The following is a 22,444-nucleotide window of genomic DNA, read 5'->3' as shown; positions in this document are numbered from 1 at the left end:
TTGGGAAGAGTTGATGAGAGACATATGGTTCCAGCACTCCCTAAAAAAATATAATTGCTATCTTCAGGTGGCCGCACACCCTCTCCTTCTAATGAGTAAGATATTTAAAGTCCTGAACTGTTTATGTGACATTTCAATAAATAATGCGGAGATTTGACAACATTTCCATATTCCTCCTTTAATGTCTGAATGTCTCTGACTTAATCCCAGTTCCTTGGCATTTATTACTGTTTGTTACACTAACAAGTGAGATTATGAGAATTCTAATGAAGGCTTCCAGTGAAAAACTCTGTGATTAAAATGCCATAATAACAGTTGCATGCATTTATGTGCCTGATTATCATAATCTATTTAGCACAAGTAAACATACAAACAGAAGGAGAAAAGCGAGCCCACTGACACTTCAGCTAAAGGAGAATTGGAAATGAGGGAGAAACAATGTAAATATGTAAATGTCTTTGTGTATTCTTTTTATCTTTTTTTCTCATCCTTGCTTTTTTTCCCCCTGTTTGCTAATGAGACATCTATGGTTCGTCACATGTGGTCCCTCTTTGCTCGGCCGAGGTGCGGTTTTTGGGCCATCTGCTGGGGCCACTCTCCTGAACAATGCCACCCAGAAAGCGAAGGAGACGTTCGCCGCAACCTTTGACATCATGGGCAACAAGAGATGGTGTTGTACAGGCTCGAGGCTTTGATATGTTCATTCCGAATGCTTAGTTCAGCTGTTACTCCATTAATGCAAGTCCCAGTATGACACAGGAAGGAAGCAGCCCCCCAAAATTCTCGACAAATTAAGGAGAAGTCTTGCCAAATTTCTAGTATAGACTTTTACTACCCAGCCTTTTTTTTTAATCTTCTTTTTTCCCCCCCATATTAAAAAACAGATTGGCTAAGAATGAGGGTCAAGAGCCTCTCGAAATGCCCACAATCACCAAGCAGCTCGGCATGAGCCTGACCGTTGTTGCCGCCACACAAAACTCATTTTGAGGGGCACCACCGCCTTCAGATGGGGATCGTTTCCATGATGAGTATGCAGCAACAAAACCCTTGGAGCTTGGTCAAGTAGATACACTAATCTATTAGGAATAGCATTTTTAAAGCTTTTTTTCTTCTGAGCGCAAGGTAGAGACAAGACAAAGGACAATCCAAATGAAAATTTGTTTCCAGTGAGCGTTCACATAAGAAGCAAAACATGCCCACGTTTCCATCTTGTGTTGATGATTAAAACTCTGACAGGACTTCCTTATTTCTGAGGAACTGTCTGTCAAAATAACAGCATGGAAAAGAGATGAAAGGTAGTATAAGAGTGCTTCATACAGGGAAAAAAGTTATTAAAACGTTGCTCAGGAAACTCAAAATGAGAACTAAAATTCCATGCTGTATTATATGGGAATTTCCTGCAAACATTAGGGTAAAATACAATTTTCTGTACTAAACTTAGTCCTGAAAAAGATACTCCATTTTTTTTGCAAAGGAGATACATACAGCTGTGCTGGGGCTTTCTTTGCTCCTCTGTCTATGTAACACACAATTCTTTGCCCCCTTCACAACACATATCTCTTTCCCACCCTCAGGCTTTGCTGCTGGGACCAGAGGATGAAAGCTGTTGAGATCAGGAGGTGAAGGCTGTTTGGATCAGCTCATTGGATTGAACATGTGGATTTTCTAATCCCATTGATGCCCAGTTTGGCTAATGTAGAGCAAAGCCTCCAGATAGAGAAGGTGCCCAGTTCTGTCTTCTGTGAGACAGAAAACTTTGTGTGGCTGGGCAAATCATAGAATAGATCCATAATTTCCTCCCTAGCTCTGTTTCCTTGCCTCTGTCTGTCTAAAAGCCAATCTTAGTAGTTGCATTGATCTGTTTCTCTCAGATGTTCCCACTGCTCCATCCCTGCTACAGCAGCTCATTTTGGGAAGATTTGTGCATGAGGGACAGCATCAAGTCCAGGGAAAGTTAAACACATCACTTAGCACTAGCATTGTATCTCCTCTGTAACAGAGCAGTACCTAGGCTAAAGAACAGCAGAGGCTGACAGGTTTTCATGTTTCATCCCTGCACCTGAGGAAAGGCAATGATGCACAGCACACTTCTACTCAAGTGATGAGTCAGCTGCATAGAAATCAGTTGCATAGAAATGGTGCCACACGGGTATTTCTCTACTCAGCACTGAAAGCAAAAGTCTCAGAATGAAACCAGTCCCAAGAAGAGCTTGAACACTTTATGATCTGGCAGTCAACAAATGTGTGCCCAGGATACCCAGGACAGGAGGTGCCAGTGGAGTGCTGCAGGGACCTGCTGGTATTGTACTTTCTTGGTGTTTCAGCCTTGATCTCCTCATATGCCCATAGGATATGGTATGGTCAAAGAGAAGTGAAATTGTTGGTAACACATAGCAGCTGTTAAAATGAAATAGCTATCATGCTGTTTTATCTCTTTAGGAATTGCCTTTCATTGAAGCCATAAGACGGTGGTATGGAGTTATCTGTTGCATCCTTGAAGTTTTTCCTAGAGCAATGCATTAAATGAAATCATACCATGTCTTGTAAAAACACACAGCATCTTACACTAAACACAACAAACGATGGTTGGAAAGCTTGTATGTCTTACACCTTCACTGAAGAATCAAAAGGAGTCTGGATGAAGGGGTTTTGATAATGTCTTAAGGTCAGAGAAAGTCAGTCCTCATTAATCTCATGGGTGAGAGACTTGGTATGTTCGAGTAAATGGTCATGTTTGAGAAGAAGAAAACCTGTTCCTGAAAGATGTAAGACACAGAATCCAACCTGGGTTTTAAATGGCAGTGTAAGTATTTTGTTGTAGGTGAGAGCAGGCTCATAAGTGACAAAAGTTTATTTATAAAGAGGGGTTTTTTCTGCTAGATGAGAGTAGGAGATGGCCTATTTCCTGCATATTTTTAATCCTGCAAATATCACAAACATCAGCTCTGGTATTTCTGAGACTTCCCTCTGGGTGACTCCTGCGAAGATTAGAAGCTTTTCCAGTCTCTGATTGAATGGGAAGACATGCTGAGTTTTTGGCAGAGCACATCTCTCCAACATTTCAATCGAACAAGTGTTAACAAAAATAAATCTAGCCCTGGAAAAAGAACCCCAACGGAATAAAAACAACTACCCTGCTCAATGAACTTGAGTCCCTTTCTTGGAGATCACAGGTATCAAATGTGTTAGTTAGGCAGGTGGAATGGCATCAAAGCTCCCAGGCTGGGCTTCACTTTCAAGTCCAGAATAACAGAAAAAAAAATTTTGTATCTGATTGAGATGCATCCAGAAAGAAAAAAAAAAAAAAAGGAGAGAGAGAGAAAAAGGTGCAAACTTGAATCTTCAGGAAGTTATTCCCTGACCTGAGACTCCCTTCATATATTTAAACAGTGGGCAGGGAGCTTGCAGGCAGCCCCTGCATCCTCATGTCCTCTGTCAGGTGCTGAGATTTGTGGTCCCAGAGTGTTTTGGGGTGGAGAGCAACTGTGACTCTAGCAGACACCCTGAAGATCACACTCTCAATCCAAAAGTTTAAAACATCCTGGAGCTGTGAAACTCAATTTTGAGCTCATAGCCCTGCTAACAGATGGGAGGCAGACAGCACTGGAGATCAGGCCTTACAGTTTCTGTGGCACCGTTAAAACTGTTTTCAGCCGCCAGTCATGAAGGAGCTCTGGTCACACACAAGCTCTTGGTCCTTTGGATGCCACAGATTCCTTACAGCCAGGCAGGGGCAGTTTCAGTGGGGCTATGTGATATCCATGAGGAAAGGACCCCAGGCCACAGGCCTTGAGGGAATATAGGCAATAACAATCCCAAATCATAACCTACTGACATTCCAAGTGATTTTCAACATGAAAGCAACAGTCTGGTTTTTATTAAGTTGTCACTTCATCATGTTTCCCCATTGCCTTCATTCATGCCTTAGTTCCCTTTGTGACTAAAAAAAAAACCCAAAACACAAGAAAACAATGAAATCCCACCCCCATATTCATAGGTAAGAAAATATGCTCTGTCCTACATTTTAGTGTCAAAAGCAAGCTGTAGTGAAGGGGTCCTCTGAGAGCCCTCCCTGGCTGCCTTCCTGGGATGCGCCAACAAGAGGCAGTTCGCAATACCGAGCCTTATTGAATCGGGGGCGGGGAAAAACGTGTGACATTTAATTTGACATGTCACGGCAGAGATCACTTTCCTTTTTTCTTGCATCCCTCCTCCTTCCGACGTGGACGGCAGAGAAGCACCGCCTCGCTGTCACAGTCCTTGCCGACCTCGGGCCCGCGCAAACTCCTCTCTCCCCGGTGCAAGGAGCCCCACGGGCTGCGGGACAGAGTTCTCGTCCAGATAGATGGACGGTAGTCATCGAAAAAATTGCTCACCCTGTTAGGGACATAGATCTCTGTTTCTCCTTGGCGGTGGCGTGGGATTTCCTCTCTGGGGGGAAAAGGAAAAAAATTAAAAGAAAAAGAAAAGGAAAAAGGGGAAAAAGGGGGAAAAAAAGGGGAGGGGGATTTAAAAAATGAAAGCAAATGAAAGGGAAAAGGAAAAGTGGGGAAATGGGCAGGGGAAGGAAAAGGGAAGAAGGAAAACGGAAAGGGGGGGAAAAAATGTAAAGGAGGAAAAAGGGAGGGGAAAAAAAAAAAGGAAGAGGTCCACTGCCCACTTGTCCCTCCCCAGGACCCCCAGGGTACTGTGAGAACTGCCTCCCCGGGGCGCAGCCCGGCCCAGGACCTCCGGCGGCCCCCGCCGCGCCTCGGCCCACAGCCCAGTCCCGCTTCCCCTGGACGGGGGCTGGCGGCTCTTCGCCACTTTTCCTCCTCCATCCCTCCCAGCAGGTGACCACCACCTCTGCTGAGGCCGCCGGCGGCCCACCACCCGCCCCACCAGCCTCCGGCCGGGCTCCCTGCGCCTGGGCGGCTCCTGCTCGCCACGTCTGGCCGGGCCGGAGCCCCCAGGGCTGCGGAGCGGGCGGCGGGAGAGCGCAGCAGCTGGGACTCGAAGGGCCTATCCTGTCTCTGGGCCGACGAAGTGCCTGGTGAAACCCTGCCCTAGGGACTGAGCCAGCGGCGTGGGTAGGAATGCCGCAAACCCGACGGGGAGGACGGGCACGCAACCACCGCTCCCCTTCCTCCCCGAGACTTTTAGGGGGCCGAGGTTCGGCAGGTCCGACCTTTTAAGAAGGAAAGGTCCTAGCCTGTTAAGAAGGAAGGTTACCAAACCCTGGGAGGCGGTAGGGAGACGAGTGATGTCGCAGTTTTCGTCGTTTACGCCGCAAGCACAGCCGGGGCAGCCGCCCTCCGCCCCGACATCCCGCCTGGGTTGGCCGCGTCCCGTTCCGTCTCTTCGGGCTGGGCCTTGCCAGGAGCTGGCGGCTGGGGGAAAGGCGCCGGGGCTTAATTAGTTGTGCTCGTTGTTGCCCTGTTTTATGCGGCTCCAACAATGCGCCGTATAGAGCCATCAGTCAAAAGGCAGAGGCAGGCTTCCCGCTGCCGCCTCACCGCTTACCGACCATGAAATAAATGCAAAGTTTGCACAGACGTGTCCCTCCCCCGCCCCCCGTCCCGCTGCTCACCTCCAGGGCTCAGTCCCAGCTCCCCCCGCCTTACCCCCCCTCACTGTGCCCCGGTGCGTGAGGGGTGGGTGATGCTCCCCCGCCTCCCTCCGACCGGGATCCACGGAGCCCAGCAAGCAGGTGCGGGAAGCGAGGGTCGGGGCGGCCCCTCTGCCCGCCCGGCCGAGCGGGAGTAAAGCGGGGTACGTCCCGGGTGGCCGGGCAGGAGGCTGGCTGCCCAGGCGGCGGTGAGACACACGCCGGGCGGCGGGCGGCGGCGGGCCCGGCTGTCGCTGGGACAGATTTTCCTAATTGACCTGTTACGGATCATCCCCGCAACCGTTGGGAAACACATTTCCACGCTTCACTTCTTAACGTTTTAAATACATATTTAACGGATGGTTGAGGCTTGCCGGGCCAGCTGGGAAACACACGGGTGTAAAAATAATGCAACAAAGGCAAGGGGGCCGGGTGGGGGATTTACCCCGGTGGGAGGAAGCGTCGACTCTGTTGCACGAAGCTACCGGGGCGAGAGGGCTCGCCGGGAACTGGGAGAGGTGAGGAGGGAGGGTGAAAGCATTTCCCAAGGTCCTTTTTTTTTGTTTTGGTTTGTTTGTTTGGTTTTTTTTCCCTCCCTTTCTCTTCCATCTCCTGCTCCTGTCTTGCTTGAGGTGTGGTTGATTGATTGGTTGAGGGTGAGTTTTGGTGTCTGCTCCGGCTCCTTCTCCCGATCGCTGCGAGGTCGGCCAAGGGGTCCCCGATGGGACCGAAGCTGCCCGACAACGCCTGGCGACCTCCGCGGGGAAAGCCTCTCGTGAGGAACGGGGTGGCCGAAATCGCTTCCCTCTGCAGCACTTAACAAGGGGAGCAAACAACCAGTCTGAGGGAGCACCTGCTGGGGGAAGCACGCCGGCCGTCCGGAGCGTGCGGCAAAGCCGAGCCTGAGGGCTTCCCGGCTTGGCGGGACAGGCCGGGGCACTAGGGAACACCGACGTGCTCGCTGGCGGGAGCCGGGCAGCGCGGCCTTCCCGAGGGCGTTGCGGCGGCGGGGCCAGGGGCTGTTTGGTCCCGTCCCCGTCCCGCTCCCCCAACAGCTGTTCTCGGCGCTGTCATTGTTGCATTTTATTATGGATTTGACAAAAGTCCCTCCCCCCCACCGCGCCACCCCCGCCGGGCTTCCCGACCCGCGGCCGGCCGTCTCCCCCCCGCCCGCCCCATCGAGCCGGATCGGCCCCGGTGACATCAGCCGTCCCCCCACCCCGGCCGCCCCCCCGCCCCCCGCCGCCGCCGATTGGCGCGTCCCCCCTCCCACCCGGTGACATCGTTCCTCCCTGGCGCGGCTATAAATCGTCCGCCGCCGCCGCCGCAAGGTGCGCGCTGCTGCCGTGCTCGCCCGTCACGGCGCGCCGCTCCCCACGGCCGCCCCGCGCACGGTAAGTGTCTCCCGCGCCCGCACACCCCGGCGCGGCACCCCACAAGTGCCCTGTTCCGCGGAGAGGCGCAGAGAGAGGGACGGGACGGGGCAGGACGGAACGAGACCTCCGGGCGCGCACCGCTGGCAACGACGTGGGGAGGGTGGGCGGCGCGACCTGTCCCGCCAGGAGCGTCGGCCCGTGGAGCGGCGGCGGAGCGGTCTCGCCGACGTAGCGGGCGGGCGAGCAGGCGGGAAGCGGCGTCCCGGAAAGTTTTCCGCGGGCGCTGACACGCCTGCGGGCTCTCTCCCCTCCTCGCAGGCAGCCCAGTGCGCGCCGCCGTCCCGCCCGCCGGGCCATGGACTCGGACGCCAGCCTGGTCTCCAGCCGCCCGTCCTCCCCGGAGCCCGATGACCTCTTCCTCACGGCCAGGAATAAAAGCAGCGGCGGGGGCTTCACGGGAGGCACCGTGTCCAGCTCCACGCAGAGCGACTCCCCGCCGGAGCTGAGCGCCGAGCTGCGCAGCGCCATGAGCGCTGCGGGGGTGGTGGTAGTGGACAAGCTGGGCTTCAAGTCCTCCTCGTCCTCTTCCTCCTCGTCCTCGTCCTCTTCCTCCAAGAAGGACAAGAAGCAGATGACAGAGCCGGAGCTGCAGCAGCTGCGGCTGAAGATCAACAGCCGGGAGCGCAAGCGGATGCACGACCTGAACATCGCCATGGACGGGCTGCGGGAGGTGATGCCCTACGCCCACGGCCCGTCGGTGCGCAAGCTCTCCAAGATCGCCACGCTCCTCTTGGCGCGCAACTACATCCTCATGCTCACCAACTCCCTGGAAGAGATGAAGCGCCTGGTCAGCGAGATCTATGGCGGGCACCACGCCGGCTTCCACCCCGCCGCCTGCCCCGGCGGCATGGGTGCCCACTCCGCCCCGCTGCCCGGTCACCCAGGTCACCCCGCTTCGCACCCCGTCCACCACCCCATCCTGCCTCCCGCCGCCGTTTCCAGCGCCTCCCTGCCCGGCTCCGGCCTCTCGGCCGTCAGCTCCATCCGACCACCCCACGGGCTCCTCAAGTCGCCCTCGGCCGCCGCCGCCGCAGCCGCCGCCGCCCCACTGGGCAGCGGCTTCCAGCACTGGGGGGGGATGCCCTGCCCCTGCAGCATGTGCCAGGTGTCGGCCCCGCCGCACCACCACGTCTCCGGCATGGGCACCGCCAGCCTCCCCAGATTAGCCACCGACACCAAATGAACCCCACGCCGGGGCCGCCCCACCACGCCCCGCGCCGCCGCGGCACCTTCAGGACCTACAAACGCGATCCCCCGGCGGCAGCGGGTGCCTTGCGCTCCTCGCCTCAGGGCCGCCGGAGGGATGTCAGGAGGGGATGGAGCCCGGTCCGGGATCTGCCCCGTTCCCCAAACGGCGGGGAGAACCACTCCGACACAAGTAAACGCCCGCGCATCTTCATTTTTAATCTTACGTTGTTACTTCGTTAGGAGGGGAACATAGCCCCAGGCTCGTCGCAAATGGAGGAATCAAAACTGCAGAGGGGTTTTTGGTCGTTTTCTCGTTTGTTTGTTTGTTTGTTTGTTTCCCCTCTTCCGGTTTCGTTTCGACACGTAGAGCCTTTGAGAGCCGTTTCTGGGTCACATCCCACCCCGGAAAGTTCATCGCCGCAGCACTCGGCCGCGGCCCCGGGGACTCCTGGCACCGGCGGGGAGCAGCGGGGCTTGGGGTGGAAGTGTAGCCGGAAAACTCGGTTTATTTTCTCTTCCACCCCTCCTCCCGCCGTGTTTGGGTTTTGGATTTTTTTTTCCCTGATTTTCTTTCTTGTTCGGAATTTGTAAATATACCGTTCAACGATAACGACGCAAGTCCGCTCTGCCTGAGCTTTCCGTCCGTGCACTTGTCCTGTGTAAGCCTCATGAGAGAATAAGGGGTCGGTTTGTCTTGATTTCGTTGGTTTGGGTTCTTGGGGTTTCTTGGGGTTTGGGTTTTGTCGTTTCGTTTTTAAGCGTATAACACCCTTTGGGTTTGTTTTCTTTTCGTTCCTGCCACCTTTAACAAAGTTTGAACTCTTTAATGCTTTTTCTGTGTAGGAACTTTCACACTGTCCGTGTTGCAATACTGAGAACTTGGGCTTGTTTCTGAAATAACAACTTTTCTTATCGCTGCCCCTTGCAGAGATTTTATCATCTGTTTATTTTTGTAAGAAAAAAAGAAAAAAGGAAAAAAAGGGGGAAAAAAGTTGCTAAATAATATTTATTACTTGTTTGGTTGCAAAAAGAAAAAAAAAGTGATCCACGGCTGAGATTTTAAATAAAAAAAAAACAAATAAAACACGACCATTTTAAATAAATGGCCTTTTTCTCTTCCTTGCTGTTCGGAGGCAAGTGGGGAGGTGCCGACAGGTGCCGGTAGCCGCCCCGGTGTGGGACAGCTGGTGGGTTACCGGGAGGCGAGGCGAGGACGGGAGGGGAACATTTCAGCTGCATCCTTTCCTTTTCCCGAAGTTTTTTGTTAGTTTACTCCACCGTCTCATCGAAAACGTTTTAGCTTTGGGGTTTTTTATCCTCATTTCTTCCTCACACGATAAGGGCGGCAAGGACAGAAACGACCGTGATGGGGTTCGTAACATGAAAATTTTTGTGTACCGAATCCTGCGCTTGGTAAGAGCTTATAAATATTAATTGAGGGAAAGGAAACATTAAAGTTGACAGTGGAGTGTTTGCTCATTGCAATCGCTTCTGCGCACTTGACCTTCAACCAAAAGTCAACCACACGAAAATCTACGGAAAGGAAAATTATTTGGGGACAGTCTTTTTCTTCTTCTTTTTATCTCCTTCCGAAGCTGATAGCATCTCTCGCCCGTGTGTATTTTAGCAGTTCTATACTTAGGTATTTGGGCAGGAAATATTTCGCCCCCTCGCAGACCCTCAAGGAAAAGGCTTCATGTACGGAGGGTGCGGGCGTGGGACAGCCCGTGCCTTCCCCTTTCTCTGTCAGAAGAAGGGTAACAACCCAAATGAATCCCGTTTTTGAGGAAAAGGAGGTCGGCAGCCCTCGGCTGCCCCCCGGGGAGGACACTGGTACGGGCCGCGGAGTTCCCCAGGCGCGGTTCCCACAGTTCCACCACTGCCACCCACCTCGGGGGCTGCTGCTCCCGCCCGGCACCACGCTGCCAAGTGGGCAGGCAGACCCCAAAACCCGCGTCCTTGCCCGCGCAAATCCTTACACATCTCTTACTAGACCGGGAAATGGCTAAAAAAATAACTAGCTAGGTACAGACGCATAAATACAAAATAGCGTCCAAGCGCGCACACATACACACACACAAACACACATATATACATATTTATAAAATAATAGGCCGTGGAGGAGTTTTGGGAGCACAGACATTCTCGGGGAATAAGCGTGACTCCAGACGGGGTACTTTGGGGTTTTTTTACTGTGTTTTTACTGGGCTAGGGTTCCTGCAGGCTTGGAGCCGGACTCGGCCCGACAGCCTCTCTGGGCTCCTTTCATTTGCTGCTCGCTCCATGTCAACCCTTTCAGGGAAAGAAGTGTACCCCTCAACATGAGCGCTTCATGCCCCGCTTCAGCATTCTCCCAGTGATGATGAGAACCAATCCCCGCTTCTACTTCTTCTCCCGAGAAACCCAGCCCAACGTCCCCTGGCCCCTGGAGCGGAGCTCCTCTTCCCACCACATTCGGTTCCGGTTTTAGCAGATAAAACCCATTTAACAACGGAAGGCACGAAGCCCCGGGGACCAACGCCGGGCATCCCGCTGATGACCCCAGCTCTTTCTCCAACGGGAGAACTGGCCCTTACTCCGGTGGTCAGGAGGGTGCTGGCACTAGCCCTCGCTTTAAGGCCGCCTTAGGGTGCTCCCTGTGTGCCGATCTGCGGCTTTAAAAGCGATCCTTGCGGTACAAGACCCACCGCTTCTGTCTTCTCTGTCAGGGACGGAAGGGGAAGAAAAGAAAGTTGTACAAAAGAAAGGGCTGACAGCCAGGTGTGTTTGCCAGTGGCTCGGGACGGTCCCCGCGATAGTCACCCTTCTGCCAGGCTCCACTGCCAGCCAAAGACCGGGCTGTGCCGGAGAAGGGGCAGAGACCTCCTAGTCCCTACTGTAGAGGCAAAGGCCGAGTCCACGGCGGCCCGGGGGATGCTGAGTCCCACCGCAGCGCCGGGGCGAGGATGAGGAGCTCTCGTCAGCCAGCCTTGCTTAAGGATGTAGCTCCCCACGTTTTTCTCCTGGTGCCCCGCTACCGCTGCCGTGCACACCCCGCCCCAGCCGTGCTGTGTGTCGTCGTCGTTCCCCTTCCATCTGTAGGGAGGTCGCAATAAGTAGAGCAGCTTTCCCAATTAGCAGGGCTCCGGTGAGGGAGTGCTGCTGCGGAAGAAGGGCAGGAGCAGGTGAGAATTAGAGGGAGCATCATTAGGAGCTGTTCTTTGTCTCTATTAAAGGCAATAATTAGCAGCCTGACAGATGCAAAAGTCGACACTGGCCAGAAGCTGGTGAATCCTGCTCGTCCACAACCCCCCCTCCTCCTGACTCCGCTCCTCGCCCCCCCCAAGAGGGCCTTTCCCCGCCGCTGTCAGGTAGCCCCGGAGAGCCCCGACGGGCAGCACCGCCGCGGGGAGGGGGGATGTCGTCGGGATCCGGCTCTCCTGCGGAAGCATTTCGGCCCCACCGATCCCCGCAGCGGCAAAAACAGCGAAGGCAGCCTGGCCTCCTCTGCCCACCTCGCTGCGGTTGGGGGGTATGCACTGCACTTCTCTCCCCACCGCCCCCCCCGAGGCGGTGGGAGCCTCGGGGCTGGTGCCAGTCCCTCAGCCCAGCCGTGCCGCCAGCTGTGCTCCCTCGGCCCCCCTCCTCCTGGGCTACCTGTAAATGAAATTAGGAGCTTTGCTGGGCCCCTGGTGCCCTCCCGCCTGCCTTGCTCCCCATATGCTTCCCTGCACGAACGAGTGCCCCGCAGGGCTCCCCTGATTGCATTGCCCGTAGATGAAGCTGCGGCTCCGGACAGATAAGGTTACGGAGCGGCGGGGAGGGGCGAAGCCCATATGCTCAGCACACACCGTCGGGGCTGGCGGCGGTCACCTGCACCTCCAGCCGCGCCAGGAGGCCCGGGGACCAACATTGCTTCCGCAGGCGGCCCCCAGCCTCACCTGCAGCCACCTCACCCTGAGCTGGAGCAGCCACTCTAATTCCCACCTTCCTGCCCCGCTAATCCCTGTTCCTCCGATAGTTTGCCATGCAAGGCAGGCAGATCATTCCCTTCATGCCCTCTTGCTCTGTCTCAGGTCTATCCCGACCGGTCCAGACAGGAGGAGGGAGCCCCCGTCTATATAACCTGGCTCAGACTGTCCTTCTGATGGCCCCACTCACACTCTTTCCCTTTTCCCAACCTCATCCACAATTTCTTCTCTTTCTCTCCTTCCCCACATTCCCTTTCTCCTTTCCCTTTCCCCCCTTCCCCTTGTCACTAACTCTCCCAGGCACAGAACAGAAATCAGGGAGAGGGGCAGCCAGAGGTCAGCAACACATTTTAGGCAGAAAGCATCGTGCTTCAGGGAAGCCATGGCACCCAGGCATCTCTCCCACCTTTACCTTGCTTGATAGTCTCATCTCATTTCAACAGGGATTTTCTTCAGCCTCTGCTTGGCAAATTTCAAGCCAAGTAGCCCAAAATTTGCTGTGCAACTCTGACCAAGGCCTGCTGTTCTCTGTAGCCCCAAGGCTCCTGTGATGAGGCACACGTGCCTCTGCCACAGAGAGGTACCAGGCCACCGGCCCTCCTAACCGACAATTTAGTCTTGTGGGATGGGATCTGTCAGAGTTCCCTGCATGGGGTCTCAGGCTCCCTTCCTTGTGTGAATGAATGTTTGGAGTAAGTATTCAAATCCCTTTCAATAGCTTTCCACATATCAGTCTTTCACAAACAACAACAAAAAAAGCATGTGTTTTTTTAATCTACAGACTTCTCTTTAGTAATACAAACTAGGTCCTGCTCCAAACAGGGGCCACTGGCAGGATGAGGTAAATAAGCACAGACTATATGCATTTAGTTTTATGTTTAGTTATTCCTACTGGAGGCAGGAAAAAACCCTACACTTTTCCCTTTGAAAGCCTCATCGTATTGATACTGTGGGGCCAAACTTCTCCAGGACATGATCTCTGGCCACATGCCAGAGTTAGGGTGCTGGACATGACGTGTAATAAAACTAAGGCACCATTCTAGAGACAAGAGCTAGGGCTAGGGCGCAGCCCTGGGATGCTGTTTGACTTGCTGAGAAACAGGGCTTGTTTTCGCACTTTCATAGATAAAAGACTGATGTCTCATGTATCCTGACAGCCTTAAAACTCTCAGAGCCATTCCCCAGAGCATGCCTCACAGGACATCAATGTGACTGGAGCCAACAGCCTCTGATGATGCCACCAGACTAGCAGCTCTTGCTTGGTGTAGATAGCTCCAACTTGCCTGTGTTGGAGTGGTGTTTCCACCTCCATGTGGAACGAGAACCTCTGGACCCACGTCTCAGCGTCACCCAGATTATTTCTGAATACTCAGGAGTTTTTGGATGCAGATGAGGGCCATGTTTTCAGAAGAGTTATGAGCACCTCTGCAAAAACTCAGCACCCATTAACCAGCCCCGCACTTCTGAAAACCTGGTTGCATACATAGGGGTTGAGATGGAAGAGGAGGTTTTCCAAAAACCTGACTTCAGCCATGAGAGCTGTCCCTTTCCAAACTGCCAGCCCAGGTGAGTGTGGATTAAAAATAAACCTTGGACACATTGCAGTCTGCGAGTCCTTTATGGATCACAGAGTCAGCAAAACTGAATTTTACATTACATGCATGTAATAATATTTCAATATTTCTACTAATAATTGTTAAAGGGAGACAGTAATTACAATGATGGCAAAAAGGCTGTGAGACTGTATCAGCTCTCTCTCTCTGAAAAATGGTGTAAAGTACTTGCTGGTCAGCCTTCAAAAGTCCAAACACACTCCCATCTCACCACCCTCACTCCTTGGAAGGTGCTTCTGAAGGTGAGAGAGGCTTCACTTTGCTTTCAGTGGCAATATGGCTGGACCTGAACCATTTTTTGCAGATTCCCAGTCCATCTGATGCGAAGAAGAAAGGAAGAGGCAAATGCACAGGCTGGTCGCCACACACGGCCTGAATAGCCCCTGGGGTGCTCAAAACCTCGCAGGAGTTACAAACTGCCAAGGGTCGGTATCCACCAAAAGCACAGTGCTTACCCCAAGGCTTTTACCCTAAAAGATGGATGTAAATGCAAAAGAGTGTTTCCCTTTTTCATTCATCCCCATTCTTGGGATTAGCTTTAGAAGTTTTGTTCTGCCATTTATCTTCACTTGTTGGAGATGTCTTGACAAACTCCTGAGAATTAATTTCCCATCAGCTTTTTGCCTCCTCTTCTTGAACTGGCAGGTCAGATCTCACCATATGCATTAGAAGAGGTTATCTGGATGGGCCACCCTGCTCCATTGTCCCTTCTTATGCCTGTCCCTGTCCCAGCAGGAAACCAGTGTCATGCACATGGAGAGAGCACTGAGGGAATCAGACTCCTCTTCCAAGCAGCCCTCCACTCCCTGCCTGTCATCAATCATTGCGTCCCGCTGCCAAAACCAATACAATTGGATCAGGCCCAATACCCGGGGTGTTTCCTGCGAGTCTGAAGTGTGCCTTTTAGTTTAATATATTCCCAATGTTGATCCTATTAGCAGGAAAAATCAATCAATCACTGTCAGCAAACATCACCAGCCTGCAGATTGATCACAGTGTCAGGATTGTTGGAGGATTCTGCAGATGCAGAGGGCATTTGTTAAATGCTATTTTCAGAAAGACATATACATATATGTATAAGACACACATTAATACGTGTCTTTGTCTGCTTAAAAAAGAGAAAAAAAAGCCCACACAGTTCTTTTTTTTTTGTGGGTTTTGTTTTTTGATGTTTTTCTTTACAGTCACAGTGCTAGTCACTTTTATAACAAAAATCCTTTTAAGTAGGACATTAGCAGAGTTTTGGGAGGAGGGAGCTTGTTTTGTTCCTCCTGAGGGAGTCAAATAGAGTTTGGCTTGCTATGCCTAAGAGAAAGGAGTCTGGAGACGTATGTACCGTAGGAGTAGGAAGGCTACAGATTCTTTCCAAAGAGCAGAGCTGAGGCAGCAAAAGCTGCCTGTGTGCTCTAGGGAGAGATAACCCATCAAGATGTGAACTCAGTTACTCCCCTCTAGAGCTCAGCCTTCATTTGGAGCTATGCTGAATAGCTCACCCAGTTTCTCTCTCTACACCCTCCACACCTTTTCCCCTGGCAGAAATAATTCAACCCTTTAGTGCTGCTCAAGCGACACAGAAAGGAGATATTTTTTCTGTGATGAGTAGTGCAGGAAGCTGAGCTGACTGTAGGAACATGTGATCCATCCCCAATGTGGGAAAGCTCTGTGATCCCAAAAGCCAGGCAGAAACCAGCATTTTCCTTTGCCAGTCCCACCTTCTTGTCACTCCTCTACCCAGTGAGGGTAGAAAATGGGTGAGCTCCCAGCTCTCTGCAGTTCTGCTGCGTAGACCCGGTACAAAAGACACACAAAAACATGGGGAGAAAGCCTTGCCCAGGAGTAGTGTCACCAAAATGATGGGGAAAATCTGCTTGCTAGTCAGAACATCAGCCATGGTGGGCAAAAAACATAGGGGTGGGAGTGGGACATGATCTGTAGCAAGAAAAAATCCTGAAGGGCTCTTGAGATGTCAGAGGAGAGTAACTGTGTAACTGCAGACCCTGTACTCACCAGAACACATTTTTGGCACTGGTTTTCCTACATGGGCTGTGTCTCTGACAGGCACCAGGCAGAGGTGCTGTGGGAACGATTTACCTCCTTGAGACCTTCCTTGTCTGCTTCTCACTATCCAGGGTGGCCACTTCAAGCTGCCTGAGGCTGAGCTTGCATGAGCCTTAAGCCAGCATCCCCGAAAAGCCAGATACTGTTTAAATCCCCAAGGAGAGCTCAAGGAATCACTTGTCCCTTATAAAATATCCAGGGTATACTTCAGGGCGATGTGCTCCATGCTAAGCTGGGCTGTGCACTGGAGGGACAGCCTGGTGTGACTTAGGGGCTATAAAGCGGGCAGTTCCAACCCATAGCTTTGGCAGCACACCACAGCCACAGCAGGCCCATGGCTTGCTCAACTTTTTCAGAGAGAGTTTAACCAGAGCTGGGTTAAAGAAGGGAAAAAGCTTCCCAGGGACTGACTTTTTCATTCCTGGTTCTCAGTTATGCTGAAGGTAGAAAGGGAAGTGATGGCCTTTCCCTGAGCGTGTCTGTTACACATCACCGACGTGCTGGGAATGGTCTGATGCTGCCTAACCAAGGGCTGGGGGAGGTCTGCGGGAATCACCCCAAATCACACAGCCCTCCTCACAGGCAGACTTTGCCCACGCAAATGTTGCGCAGTTTAATTATTCCCATGCAGAAAAAAGTGCCAAAATGTCTTAATGAGAACAGAGCTCTGGTGTGAGAGCAACAAGCTGCAATGCCCCAGGCAGCTTTTACAGTGCTTGAAGTGGTTTATAGCAACAGAGAGGGAAGGAAGCATGACCCATCTGGGATGCTCAGGGGAAAAGCTGTACTCAGATCAGGACTTACTCCTGGGTGCTACTCAAGCACCATCCTGTCATGCAGACCTTGACATCCAGCATTCCTGACCCAGAAGTGGGAGATAACCCAGCTTCAGAGTGACTGGCTCTTGCCTACAATAATGCCAAAAAGCTAGTGAAGAAGAGGAGAGATGGGAGAAATGGAGACACAAATCTACAGCATACATGTCCCGCAGAAGGGAGAATGACCTCCTGAGGTGAGGCTCTGAAGAGCGGGATTTGCTTGAGGCAACACAATAAACACACGATTGAGATTTCATTTCTGCTTTCAGGTCTTTGGGGAAAAATGCTCGGTAGCTTCATTAACAAACCTGTCCCTGGTCCTAACCAAACTGATCCTTCTGAAAAAAAAAAAAAAGAAATTATATTAGCAGAAATCCACCCAGTCTTACAAAGTCTGCTAGAAAATGAACTTTTAATGTATTGAAAACATATTCATTATAATGTATAAAGAGGCAATTTTCATTTTGTTTGTGTTCTTAAGAGTGTGACAGCGTCTTGTTTGCAACTGCCCCTGGGTATAAGCTATCATTGTGTAACTTAATTAGATATTCTACATGCTAGTGTGAGGGACATATGTCTATTCACCGTAACAAACATCAAGAGTCTGTCACATGCTTTCATGTTTCTGCTACGTTGAAATAAAGGCAGAGCAAGTGCAAGCTCTCCCAAGGACCTGTGGCCCCCAAACAGCTTGAACACAACCCGCCGGCATTCACCGATTGGTTACAGTTTATTAACAGCCCATAAACTTCTCATCTGCTCCTGGGCACTCGTTAGGGTTGTCACCTGCAACTGCCAAGAGCAGCACAATTGCTTTGCAGACGTGAATTGGGGTTTCTCGCCGCCCTTGCTTGCTTTCTTCTTCCTGGCTACAGCGACTGGTTACTTTATATGGGGTGTGAGGCTGACTGAAGGTAACCCAAAACTAGAAAGAAAAAGTTTGTTGGTGGAAGCTCAGGCAAGCAGTAGTTGCAGAGTGGTTACTGTGCTGCCTCATCCTTTCAGCTCACAAATCCACAGTGAGACACCAATGTGCTCGGGTTTCCAGTCCTGGCCTGAGAACCACTGGCAAGCTGGCATCGCCTGTTACATGAGCATTTTCCCTTATGAGAAAAAACAAAGCATAATTCTGGCAAAATTAAGGGATTTAAGAAGATGAGAATGTCTGTCAGTGAGTCAAATCAGTTAGTCCAGGATCTCTGACCGGAAGTGTTGACGGAGGTTTAGAGACAAGGTATGAGGACAGAGCAGGGGAAGAAAGGTATTTCCCCATATACTGTTCAAGCTTCTGGACATCTGCAGATACCGTTAAATCACAGAATCACAGAATCTTAAGGGTTGGAATGGACCTCAAGAGATCATCTAGTCCAACCCCCCTTGCCAGAGCAGGACCTCCTAGAGTAGGTCACACAGGAACTCTTCCAGGTGGGTTTTGAATGTCCCCAGAGAAGGAGACTCAACAACCCATCTGGGCAGCCTGTTCCAGTGCCTCGTCACTCTCACAGTGAAAAAGTTCCTTGTATTTCTTTGGAACCTCTTATTTTCCAGCTTATATCCATTGCCCCTTGTCCTGTCATTGGACATCACTGAGAACAGCCTGCCTCCATCCTCCTGACATCCTCCCTTTACATATTTGTAAACATTAATGAGGTCACCCCTCAGTCTCCTCCAAGCTGAAGAGAAAAATAATCTTTACCTTTGTCTGCATAGACAGTGCAACCACATCAAAACACCCAGATGATACATCTAGTTTCACTACAAGTCCTTTATTCCTCTTTAAGCATCTTGGCAGCTTCACTCCCTGTGTCATCATGACCAGGCCTTCACATCACACTAGAACAAGACCTTATCATCTGAGAGAAGGGTGGGGAGGGATATCAGCCACTACATTGCACCAAGTAACTGAGTGCCTGTCTGGGAAAACTGAGTGGGATAATTGGTGGGAATGAATGACCTGCTTACCAGCAGGAGACTCATAGTCCAGATACAGCAGCTTAGAGCAGGTAGAAACAAACTCAAGGTGTGCATTTTTCTCTCTAATGTTTTGGTGTAGTTTCATTGTACTCTATTAGCCCAGCATCTGGCTGCCCTTTGTCTCTCACGGAGGCAGCAGGTTTCTCTGCTGGCCTCCTCATGGTCACAGTCAAGCCACATGAGAGCTGCTGCAGGCCAACTAAGAGAAAGTGTACAGCCTGGCTGCTAGCAGCAGCTTACATTTCTTGTCATCCCAGATGTACTGGGCAATGAAAGAGGGAGAAAACTCTGCTAGCAGTGACCACCCTGTAAACAACGTTTCACATGCATTCCAAGGTGGATTTTGCTCAATCAAGTTTGTGGCAGGACTTCTAGCTTTATAATTAAAATAGTACTTCTATATTTTTTAAAGAGGAGAAAAGCTACAGCTATTTGAATATCTTTTGTGAAGCATAGATCTACACAAACATGATCTTTCCCAAGCAAGGGGTGTAGCAATATGAAAGTCCAGAAGGAGCTCTGTGAAGGCCTGAGTGTGGACCAATACTTCACAGAAACCATGGACTTCTCTACGCTGGCACAAGCCTCAATCTGGCACCTGGAGGGAGGCTGGGTTTTGTCAGCAGGACTTCACTTACAGTGTCCCCCTTTTTGCCTCATGATGGTGTGGCCAGAAGAATGAGAGCAAGGAACTACTTGGTGTCCCCATCCCAGACAAAAACTTTTCTCATTTTCCTCCAACACAAAATTTCAGCAATGACCTCGGGGACGTGGCAAAGGCAAAGTCCAGACAATATCCCAGTTTCCAGGTTACTGGTGAAAATTAACCCTTACTCTCCTCACTCACCTCTGCTCTCTGGGCACGGTTGTGGACCACGCAAGGTGAAGAAGATGCTGTGGATCAGGTAGCTCTGAGAAACTGAGCAGGCGAGGAGCAAAGTGAAGGTTTTGACATTGATAATTTTAACACTATTTTAGTACTTTTAAATTAGGAGCAGCTGCAAAAGCTAGATTAGAAACAGCACAAGCAAATAGCTGCTCTTGGGTGCTGCATGTGTCAGCGTGCAAAGCCGGCAGAGGAAAAGTTAGAGGCTTTTTGGTTTTTTTGTTCCCTGCTCACATGCACACACACGCTCACTCAGAATGCCTAATACTCCAGACACCTCTATCGAGAGGCCAAAACATGCTTCTTCCAGGTTTGCTCTTTAAGGAAACAAAACTGTTCTGTTTATCCTCACAAAGGCTCGTGCAAGGCGGGCCAGACTGCGAGCTAATCCCCATCGCCTCCCATCCTGGGACCGTCCGGCCCACCCTTGGCTGAACATCCCCCACCCCCCCACCCCCCCGAGCAACAGGGAGGGAATTCATCTTTCTGGGAACGGGCTCAGCCTGACATGAGCAGGGCCGCTAATTACGGGCCCGGCGCTGCTCTGTATGCAGGGGGAGGTTTCGGCAGTGTGCCCTGCCATGCTGTCCTAGCTATTGTTTGCCTTGCACGTCAACCATCTGGAAGAAGCGAGCTGCAAGAGAACCCCACTTGCCTCAGCCAGCTCCCATGCACTTCCTGCGAGGGGGGACCCACCAGCCACCAAGAAGGCGGCCACGGCCACGCGGCCACTCCTACGTATGAGGGGATGAGGCTGGCTCTTTCCTGCTGTGCCACCATGGAGCTTCTGCAGCCGCTGTGGCTGCCCTCAACCTGGCACTAGCATACAACATCAGTAGAGGTTGAGCCCCGGCGCTGCGTGGTGTGGGTCTGGGCACCATCATACCATGCCATCAACACACAAGTGTAGCTCTCCAAAGCTCCTGCACCGCCATGTGGGCACAGCCAGTATGGGGAAGGCCCAACGTGGGCATTCGGTTTCCCATCAAAGCCACCACAAGGTTTGTGCCGTGCTGGGCTGTGCGTGCCTCCTCTCCCTGCACCTATACACACTTGCTATATGCCTCACCTAGGGAAAGAAAATGATTTTAAAAATTCAGAGGAATTTTTATCTCATTTTTTGAGATGATTATTTGAAGGTGTTTGTGAGTAAGACTTGTTTCGATTAGCTTTACTTGCAATGAAAGAAGTCACTCTTGCTGGTTGTGCTGTTGCCTCTACTTGCTTTCTTCAAATGCTTTTTTGGCAATATATGTTTGGTGGCCAGGCCATGAGAGACAAGCAACTTTTCTATCACATCAGTATCTCTTGTATCCAAACGTACCCTGGCCTGGCTGAGGGGACATTGTATCTCTGTAAGAGTTAACAGGTTGACTAATGGAAAGAGGAGGAAATTATAAAAAGTACACAGTGTCATTTGCAGCAACTCGAGGCTGGTCGTTTCCATATTTTGGTGTGTTAATTTTTCCTGTTCTACCAAATCTTCATCACACAGGCACAGGAATCATTTGTTGCGTGCTTTCTGAGGCAAAGGCTGCAGCATCTGCCTTGCTACACCACATTATTTCTCCAGTGGGATTCTCAAAGGGGCTTCACTTCCCCACATCACTGAATGATCACATATGAGACAGACATATAGGGGAATTTGGGCATCCTCCCACTCAGCATGAAAAACCTAAGTAACTTAGATAGCTAAATCTTAGTTAACAAAGTGTCTGGAGTATCTAAGGTTTTTCATAATGCTGACTTGCAAGCACTACCTCTACCGGGAATCTCACACAAAACCAGTCAGAGCTGCAACATGCAGCACCGTAGCTATTGCGTACCAATCTGCCCTTTGAACTCCGTTCACTACACAGACTTCCCATTGTAGACAAGCCTTTAGGTCCCACATATCTGTCTTGCTCTCCACTATGGCCACTTAAACCACCCAGACTTCTGACCTCAGGTGAAGCAATGCTTGTGCAGCACTGCAGATCTGGGCCCAAAGCTGCCCGTTCGTTCAAGTATCCCCCTTAGGTGCCTGTACTCCTCTGCAAATCTGGAAAGAGAAAACACACTCAAGACCCACCACTGAAAAGATTCTTTTGGCTGAACTGACAGGAATCCCAGCATAGCCAGCAGTACAGGACAGAGTTAGGACCACGAGCCATACACCACTGAAAATGCATGCGTTTCAGCTCTCCCTTTCCTGAAGCATCTAGTTCATATTGGGCTGGAGCTGGAGTGGTAGTCATCACTCCCTGTGCTTACTGGTGGTGACAGTCTGGGTCATAGCTTCTCCCAAGTTTAAGCAAAACTGAACTTTGCTGAGGCAAGAAAAAGGCACATCTCTCTCAGGAGGAGGCGGGGAGCTGGGAATGGGGCTGGGAACAGGAGCAGCAGTGGGATAATGGGAGGTGGCAAGAAGACTTACAGCTACAGCATCATTCCACAGAACCAGAGGATAGTTAAACTGTACTCTTCAAACTTACTAGCTTGCTGCCAAAACAAAACAGACAAAGAAAGAAGATGTTTTTATTCTAATTTAGGAGCAGCCAGACACTTACTCCTTATCGCAGGCAACTTGTGTTTCAGTTTAGCAGGTTCTTCTGTGCTTTGCTGAATCCATAAGGCAGGCTGGGATTTTCAAAGGCACCTAAGGGAGCTAAGGAGCCAGTTGCTGTTTAACTGAAGTGTCTAATTCTCTTTGAGAAGCATAGATCTACACATACACACACACATGATCCCATCTCTAGTACCTATGCATACACAGGCCTTGTGCACTGGCTTGGCTATGCAAAGCTGAAAAGAACTAACATCTTGGCTTTGCATCCTCTGATCTCAGAACCGGATCCTGGGTGCCCTCATTCCCTTCTGGCATCTGGAATTGTCCTGTTTCCTTTCTCTGCAGACAGCAAAGGTTTGCTTCCTACACACAGCAAGTGGACATGG

General features: G+C 51.2%; 1 protein-coding gene across 1 annotated transcript; it reads left to right on the top strand.

The window, feature by feature from the left end:
• Positions 1 to 7,318: 7,318 nt before the first annotated feature.
• On the top strand, positions 7,319 to 8,206 carry OLIG2 (oligodendrocyte transcription factor 2). Its single transcript, XM_061988651.1, has one exon. The coding sequence runs from the start codon at positions 7,319 to 7,321 to the stop codon at positions 8,204 to 8,206; it is 888 nt and encodes a 295-aa protein (XP_061844635.1).
• Positions 8,207 to 22,444: the final 14,238 nt, after the last annotated feature.

Source organism: Colius striatus, chromosome 1 (genome assembly GCF_028858725.1).
Source record: "Colius striatus isolate bColStr4 chromosome 1, bColStr4.1.hap1, whole genome shotgun sequence".
Taxonomy (NCBI): Eukaryota; Metazoa; Chordata; class Aves; order Coliiformes; family Coliidae; genus Colius; species Colius striatus.
Note: the sequence above shows the minus strand (reverse complement) of the source record. Positions and strands in the feature narration are given on the sequence as shown.

Coding starts and splice junctions, on each gene's coding strand:
- OLIG2 (XM_061988651.1), top strand. CDS start 7,319: ATGGACTCGGACGCCAGCCTGGTCTCCAGCCGCCCGTCCTCCCCGGAG.